Source organism: Brachyhypopomus gauderio, chromosome 5 (genome assembly GCF_052324685.1).
Source record: "Brachyhypopomus gauderio isolate BG-103 chromosome 5, BGAUD_0.2, whole genome shotgun sequence".
NCBI lineage: Eukaryota > Metazoa > Chordata > Actinopteri > Gymnotiformes > Hypopomidae > Brachyhypopomus > Brachyhypopomus gauderio.
In genome coordinates, this window is record NC_135215.1 from 23,905,269 (window position 1) to 23,913,787 (window position 8,519).

Sequence of the window (8,519 nt, forward strand, 5' to 3'; positions counted from 1 at the left end):
CGAGTCCACACGTCTGGTAAAAACATGCAACACCACCACCTCTCTTATTTACTCTAGAGACATTAAAATAGTTAAATTCGGGAGGCGAAGTCAAGTCTCTGTTAGAAAAAGAAAGTCCAGACAATAATCTTCAATTAAATTAGCTATTATAAAAGACTTGTTTGTGAGTGAGCAGACATTTAGTAAGGAGACTTTGAAGACTTGAAGATCACTTGTGCATTTCACTGGGATCAAATTTTGTTTGTTACAATTTGTAGTACTATATTTTCTTCTGATTACATTTTTATTTCGATTTTGAGAGCCATGCCACCAGCTATTTAAAAGAACTGTAATGTAACCATAGGTATCATAGGTACCACTTCATAGACAGTAACACGAGGAAAGCAAAAGGCCTTAATACTGGTGCACCCCGATGGCTAACATGGTTAGCACCCCGATGGCTAACACTATTAGCATGCTTATTAGTTAGCCGTCGACTGGCATGGTTTGCAAGCTGGTGGTTGGGACGCGTGTGGCCGCACTGATGGCAAAGACTCTTAGCATGCTTGTTAGCATGCTGCTGGCTAGCACGGTTGGCAGCCTGGTGGATGGTCCGCATGTGGCCAGAGTTATTTGCATGCTGTTGCTTAGCAGCCAGACTGGAGTAGGTTCTCTGATGCTGATTAGGTGTGTTTGATGTCCTTGAAGTCCTGGAGAGGGAGGCAGTATGATGTGGTGAGGCTGCTCAATTTCTGCTACTCCAGTTGAGGCGAGAACTTCATATCTGTTATATAAAAGAATGTTCTGTTCTGGAGATGGCTGCTTGCCACCGCTGCTGTGTTGGTTTCTGCTGTGCTCCTTCCCCTGAACAAGAGTCCAGCTCTTATCACTGTTGTTGTTAACTGGATTGGGAGTTGAGGCCAAGATGAGCTTAGGCTTTGCCCCCATTACATCCCAGCGACAATGCAGAGAGACGTCTCTTTCTTTGCCAGTCACCGGGACGGTTTTATCAGCAGTTTGCGTGGCAAGAATCGAGTCCAGAAATTCTTCATCCTCCCTTATAGAGTGTAAGGTATGGATTTTTTCCTGAAGTTTCGCAACCCTCTTAGACAGCTTGATACACTCAAATCAAATGACGTGGAAGCATGAGCCATAATCAAAACAATATCAAAAGCACTGGGCACACAAGGTTGAAATATCCAATTAAAATTCCAAAATGCAAAATTGACACCCAAGAAGTTCTGGCAGATATTTCACAGCTGGGAACAATAACAGCCGCCGATAGAAACAGTGCACTAAAACCGGTCACTCACAAGGTTGTGACACATCACACCTCAGCAATCACCTATTTGACCTGTTACCCTCAGGCCGTCGGTGCAGGTTGCTCAAAACAAGTAGGCTCAGAGACAGCTTTTACCCAAGAGTCATCACTGCACAACATGTAAATAACGGCAACAATAATGTAAATTCCCATGTGCAATACAACCCATGTAAAATACTTCCCACCTGCAATATTATGTAACAAACACTGTAAATAGCTTTGTGCAATATTCAACATATCATGGAAATAATCTACCGAACCATTTACAAATGTGGCACTACTTTTTAACTTGTCATTTTATGTCATTGTGTGTATTTATTGTCCCAACAAACACCTTGGAGTAGAATCAAATTTCTTTTTAATGCAAGTTATAATGACAATAAAGGCAATTCTGATTCTGAGGATTGAGGCGCAAAAAACAGCTCACTCGCAGTGTCTGTCAGAATGTCAAAAATGCTAAACGTTCCTTTATAGATTAATTTAAAAAAGCTTACCAAGTGAAGTAATGAGTAATGAGTCCCTTTACCTTGTAAAAATAACTTTTAACTTGTAAATATAACTCAAATAAATGAAATAACTGTACAGATCAAGCAGAGCTAGCAGAAAAGCATCTGAACAGTAAGAAAACAGGAAGCAGGAGCAAACAAATGTTAGGTCAACGAAAGAATTTTTACTTCAATTCGATATTTAACCGGAAGCCAGTGTAACGCAGAGAGAGTAGGACTAATATGATAGAATTTTCTAACCTTAGTTAGGACTCATTCTGCAGCATTCTGTACAAGTTGTAGTTTCTTTATGGACTATTTAGAGCATCCAATTAGAATGCCATTACAGTAGTCCAAGCTTCATGAGACAAAAACATAGACCAGTTTCTCTGTGTCAGCTCAAGAAAGTAAATGTCTCAGCATGGTGATATTATGTAAATTAAAAAGGTAGCCTTGGTGACATTGCATATATGTGTGTCAAATGAAACATCTGAATCAACACCTAAGCTTTTTACGGTAGATTTAGGTGTTACTGAAAAGACATCTAGGGTAAGAGGAATATCAGACCAATTGCTTCTAGCAGCTTTGGGTCCAAGAATCACAAGTACCCATCACTGCTGAAGCAAAAGTCCAGGGGGTGGAGCTGGATCTAGATCCAACTCCTCCCACCGTCCATAGTTTCTTTTGGTCGGTCCAGGGGGTGGGCGGAGCTGCATCTAATCCAACTCCTCCTACATGTCGCTTACGTTTTCTGACCAGGAAATATAAATCCAATTAATTCACCCTTAAGACTTCTACCGTTTAAAGATCAAAATGTTCTTTAAATGGTATTTAAATAACACAATACACGTTTACAAGAAAAGGTAAAAGTGGACAGGAATAATGATCTGTGATTGCCAACATAATAAAGTAGGCCTACAGTACATTTCTTAAATATGTACTATTTCATTTTTTTTACCTTTAATAAAATTACTTTTTTCATTAGGACGGTACACTTCAGGTGTGCAGAATGGACAATGGTATTTACTACATGTAGTGCACTGCACAACTGAAAGCGTCTGTCCTTTTTTCAAAACCGTGATTTGCATCTATAGATGGATGGAAAAATATAAATAGCATGATATTAGTTGTGAAGTTTTTCAGTGAACTGGTTAATGAGGATCATGGCCATTACATGCACGTACTACTGAATAACAATCCCCCTCGAAATGTCCATACGGTACCGAACAGCACAACCATTACACATTATAAGTAACTACAGCATACACTAATTAATTTAACAGTGTATGTCCAATGTGAAGAACACAACATACATAAGTATTTAATACATTCTGTTTTATTCTGTTGTATTCTGTTTAGCTAACCGCTCGTCTTCTAACATCAGTTTTTACAGTCACTTACTTAGTTTAGACACCTAGATTAGATAAACTTAACAGTGATTGTTCGTGCAAACAGAAACAGTCTGATTTAGTATAATCACCAAAGGAAACTAGTTGCTAGCATTAGCGAGATGAAAATTGGTTTATTATGAACTTTCACATTCGTGATTGTTCACAAATGAACGTCAAGTGAATAAATAAGAATAGCAATTTAGGACGGCAACAGTGATTTGAAATGGCTGATCTGATACAACTCCTCCTGCGTAGTGCAATTACTTCAGACCAATGAAAACACCACGGTGGGAGGAGTTAGATCTAGATCCAGCTCCACCCCCTGGACTTTTGCTTCTGCAGCGACGGGTATCTCAAGAATCAACACCTCAGTCTTATAGGAATTTAGTAGAAAGAAAATTAGATGCCATCCAGTTTTTTATGTCCTGGACGCAGTTCTCAATTTTTAGAGTAGTATTGACATCATCCGGATAAGAAAATATATACAACTGTCATCTGTGTAGCAATGGAAGCTAATACCATACCTATGAATGATTGTGACCAGTGGTAGAATATACAATGAAAATAATATGAGCCCCAATACAGATCCTTGTGGGACACCATATTTTACCTTTGTACGTTCTGAACATTCGTTATTTACAAGTACAAATTGGTAACAATCTGTCAGGTAGAATCTGAACCAGGAGAGTGCTTGACCTGTGAGTGTCTCCAGCCTATTTAATAGACCTTTAGTAGAAAGTTAATTGAGATGACATGAGGGAGAAACCTTAGTAGAAGGTAGACTCAATAGAGACAAAACCATTTATTCAAAAACAATTAACTATGGTCAAAAGCATCGAGTACTGTTATCGTCTAAGGCAGTCAAACTCATTTTCACCGCGGGCCACATCGGCATAATCGTTATGTCCATCAATCAACGATCAAACTATCCAAGTGAGTAAAGAAAAATTTATTTACTTTGTTCAAAACTTGAAATATCAAATTACTGTGAAAATAGCGATTGTGCTTCAAAAATACTCCTCTGAAAAAGACTGAGGCGCGGCAATTTCTTTAGCCACAACAAAGCAGCTTTTACTGCCGTTTCGTTTGTGGTTGTGAACACATTCTGTTGCGATTTGCAGTTTGCTTTTTAATTCTTTGACAATTCGTTGTTTTTCTTGATGGCTAATTTTGGCATACTTAGCTCCGTGTTTGGTCGCAAAATGCCAACGTATATTGTACTCTTTGACAACCGTCACCGCTTCATACCCGTTTTTCTCTTTGAAGCGCAAACATCGCTTTCCCATCTTGAAACACCCTTCTATCTGCATCGATGTTTCTCTTCCTGGACATTTTGGGATCATTATTTGTATTTCCCAATTACACTTATTGGGAAAATCGTATCGATATGGAAACACTGCAGTGTCGAGATGCCGTAACTTCGCGGGTAACATAATTGCAGGAAATGTAGTTTTTGCTCACATTTACGTCCCTTTTTTTTTGGACAATTTGGCTTTTTAAGCTCTCGCGGGCCACATAAAATGACACGGCGGGCCACATTTGGCCTGTGGTCTAAGGCATGTCCATGGAGGAAAAATAGCAGCATAGCACTCTAGAATCATGTTTTGGCATAGCGTCTGACACATCTTCAAGGTGAAATAGTAGCACATGATCATTAACTTGCCTCACATCAGGCAACTGGTTATAGGGTTTCAGTCACCATAGTAAAACATGTTCTATTTACATGCGCTAACACAGCAAGAAAAGGTTGAATTCTGCAAAAAAGCAGCTTTTGGTTCTGCTTTCCAATGCATCAAAAGACTGGAATAAGGTGCAAATCTGTGGCAGGTAAGCCTCAGAGCTGTAAAAAGTAATTTACTTTCCACAGAAAACCAATGCTTTCAACCAATGCTCCTCTGTGGATCACGTTCTCTGTGAAAACACACACAAAACATTTAGCATCTACAGCCTTGTGTTACAGATACCTTGTGTTACCTTGTGTACAATGTCACTCACATAAATACTACTCGTTTGAGCCCATACTCTTGAGGTCTTTGGTGTCTATTGAAGCTTCTACACTAATTCAAAAAGCAAAAATGACTCCCTTTGTTTTTTCTCTCTCTTTTATCTGTGTGCAGGAAGTGGGAATCACAGATACTTCATGGGCTACTTGTTCTTTCTGCTGTGTATGATCTGCTGGATGATGTATGGATGCATTTGCTGTGAGTAACAGTACTTTCTTCAAAGAAACATGGTCCCACAGCTCATGAGCTTTATCTGAATTCATCTTGTACAATGAGACACTGAAGATAACAATCAAATGCTGCATGAGCGTAAAGCCGCTATCTGGTGTGGTAGTACAGTTGGAGTGCTGGTGAGTTTTTAGTAGGTCCACACTGGGACCTTAACCCACAGTGAGTGAATGATGAATGATGATGAATGATGAAACCCAGTTTATTGTAATATTGAATCCTCTCTTCCTCTAGACTGGAAAATCCACTGTGCAACGAGTTATGGTAAAGATGGCATCTGGATCTACATTACACAGATTGCCACCTGCTCTCCGTGGATGTTCTGGATGTTTCTGAATAGTATTTTCCACTTCATGTGGGTTGCAGTCCTCATTATGTGCCAGCTGTACCAGGTCAGGTGGACATTACACAGCAAACTTTTGTTTGTGTGTGCAAGGGCGTTTCATGTAATGATTTGTTTTCTCTCTCTAGATTGTTGGTTTGGGCATCACTACAAATGAGCGGATGAATGCCAGGAGGTATAAGCATTTCAAGGTTACAGCCACATCGATTGAGAGCCCGTTCAAGTGAGTTTCAGCACTTATGTAGTAGGAAAAATGGTGATTATTCATCATGCTTATACCAGTCTTTCTTCATGTGTGTTGCAGTCATGGGTGTATGCGGAACCTCATAGACTTCTTTGAGCTGCGATGCTGTGGTCTGCTGCGGCCTGTTGTTGTAGACTGGACATCTCAGTATGTAATAGAATATGACCAGTCCTCCGGGTCAGGCTACCAACTTGTGTAACACAGCCAAGGAGCAAGAGAGAAAATGGGAAGCAAAGGAGCGAGGAGGGGAGAGGCGTTCCAACATTTGGAATGAATCGAAGCAACACAGCATGGGGGGGGGTTGCACTTGCCTGAACCATCTCCTTCACCAAAAACTGCAAAATACAGTCAGCAGTAGCATGCTGCTTATTGACACCAACTAAACACAATCCTGCTCCTTTTCCACAATGCTACAGCGAATCCAGCCAACACCCATCACAATGGCTAGCCTGAGGAGGGAGGTATATCCTTTACTGTGCATCAGAGCCATTTAAGTGTTTCGTTCTTTTGGTTGACCTCTTGTTACAGACTTTATTTCATCGTTGTGTTTTGTTGGGTTCATTTTGTGTGCTCCTGGTGTGGAAATTAAGTTTGGGCTGGTTTCAGATCATGTCTGTGATGAGGGATGTTTGTGTGATAAAAAAAAAAGTCTTGGTAGGAAATTCTACTTAGTTGTGACTTAGTCCTGGTGATAGTGCTGTTTTCTCACCTTGATACACTGGCTCGTAAAAGAATTCAAATCGGAGTGACTTTCTATTGCAATAAATACATGCATTTTATTTAACAGTTAATGGAAGGAGTAGGGCTGTAAAAATTTATTAATGTAGTTGTTATTCATAGTATATGAATACTTTTGCAAGGCAGTGTTTATTTCATCTTAATCATGTGACAATATTTATTTTAAATCTATTTAATATTTTCTAAAATTGATTTTATGATACCATGTTGTTCTTGTAGACGATCTTGAACTCACAGTCTTTTCATTTTCTGTGTGCATTATTAGGTATGTACAGGTTACCATTGCAGGGTATCTCAGAGACTACAGGAAAGGGGAAAGGATGTAATTTACCCATATGACTGATCAGTGATGCCTATTTGAGTGATCCATTAAATATATTTGCCCCTTTGCTTACAAGAAAGACTCTTTCTAGCTTTTTCATTTTTACTCTATTAAACTTTATTTATTTTTTTAAAATAACTTCAAATGTCTGTTTTTGTTTGCCTGCCAAAGACAATGCACTGATTATCTTTGAGCTTCTTGGTTATTACTGAAAATCCAGGCTTGGTTTCTACCACTCCTGAAAGAACTCTTCCCATGAACAAGCAGAAGCAGCCCCTCCCCTGCTCTCCTTAACTTCAGCTTCTGGTTTGAGTGGCAGGTGGACTCTCAGCAGCCACGAACACATTGAACTGATGTAAAGAATGTGCATCTGTACATACACAACTTAGATTTTTGTGAGTGACTATTTAAATTTTTTGTCAGTGTTAGTTGAAGCTGCTCCTTATTTTTTGTTTGTTTGATTTTGATGTTAACAAATAGAGGTAAAAAACAAATGAACACGTTTATGACTGTAGCTTTTAGTGGTGTGTGCCACAGCTGTGTATAGACATTTTAACCCGTGCATATCCAGTGCATGTGCAAAGCTTGAATATGGGGCTGTTGATATAGTGATCGTCACCTCCCCTTCTGCCCCAAAGCTTGCCCCCCTCCCCAACGCCCCCAGGCTTCTGTACATAGTAATTGTTCAGTATTTGCAAGGGTTCTTTTATCACTTTAAATCCAGTTCATGTATCATTAGTGTGTGTCCTTCATAGGCCCTTCACATGTCTCCTAATGTGGAACTTAACCAAGTTTGGGATGCTTTGGGATCATGTCTGTGATGAGGGCCCTGTAATGTTTGTCAACCTTGTATACTGATATATTTGAATGTTTCATACATATTAATAGTCAAATGGGAGATATTCTTTGTCAGTTTGCTTGATTTGTTATCCCACTGGATGTACAAACTAGAGGATTTGAGGACAGTAAAATCAGATCAAACTATTTTCAGACTACTGGGTCTGCAAAAAGGAAGTGATTGCTCAAACACTACAGTCTTAAAGCCCTAAAGGGGACTTGGGGGTCTCATTCATTCATACCAGATGGATTTGATGTGTCTATTGCTGTCATCCAGCAAGATAGAACAAATGGTGCAAGAATAATAAAATTATAAGGAAATATTTGACACATCAACTTCTCTGCCTTTTTCTCCATGTGAAAAAAAAATACAAATTCCCATGGTTTGCCTCAGCTGATCACCAACTATAGCACTTCATCATTTTCAGGCATGGTTTAATTTTAATGGATTTAATAAAAAAATTTTCAGTATTTTCAGTTTTCAGTATGTCCAGATAATTTTAAATCTTCCATTTGTGTGCATAGATGAAACAAAAAGGACATTCTAGCTTTCTTTTTTATAGTGCTTTTACATTGTTCTATAATAGGTGGCTTGAAGTATAAATGCATAAAAGATGGATGGGACAGA

At 39.1% G+C, this 8,519-nt stretch overlaps 1 protein-coding gene across 3 annotated transcripts in view; it reads left to right on the plus strand.

Moving 5' to 3' along the window:
- Positions 1-8,219, plus strand: part of zdhhc17 (zDHHC palmitoyltransferase 17) — a 57,969-nt gene extending 49,750 nt beyond the window's left edge. For 2 of the 3 annotated variants that reach the window (XM_077006588.1, XM_077006590.1), the window contains 4 exons: positions 5,294-5,377; positions 5,642-5,799; positions 5,879-5,973; positions 6,055-8,219. In XM_077006588.1, the coding sequence (XP_076862703.1) occupies positions 5,294-5,377; positions 5,642-5,799; positions 5,879-5,973; positions 6,055-6,193 (476 nt within the window). In that variant the 3' untranslated portion in view covers positions 6,194-8,219. The remainder of the gene's footprint in view (positions 1-5,293; positions 5,378-5,641; positions 5,800-5,878; positions 5,974-6,054) is intronic. The other variant, XR_013130978.1, reaches the window with a different exon arrangement.
- The last annotated feature ends 300 nt before the right edge of the window (positions 8,220-8,519 follow it).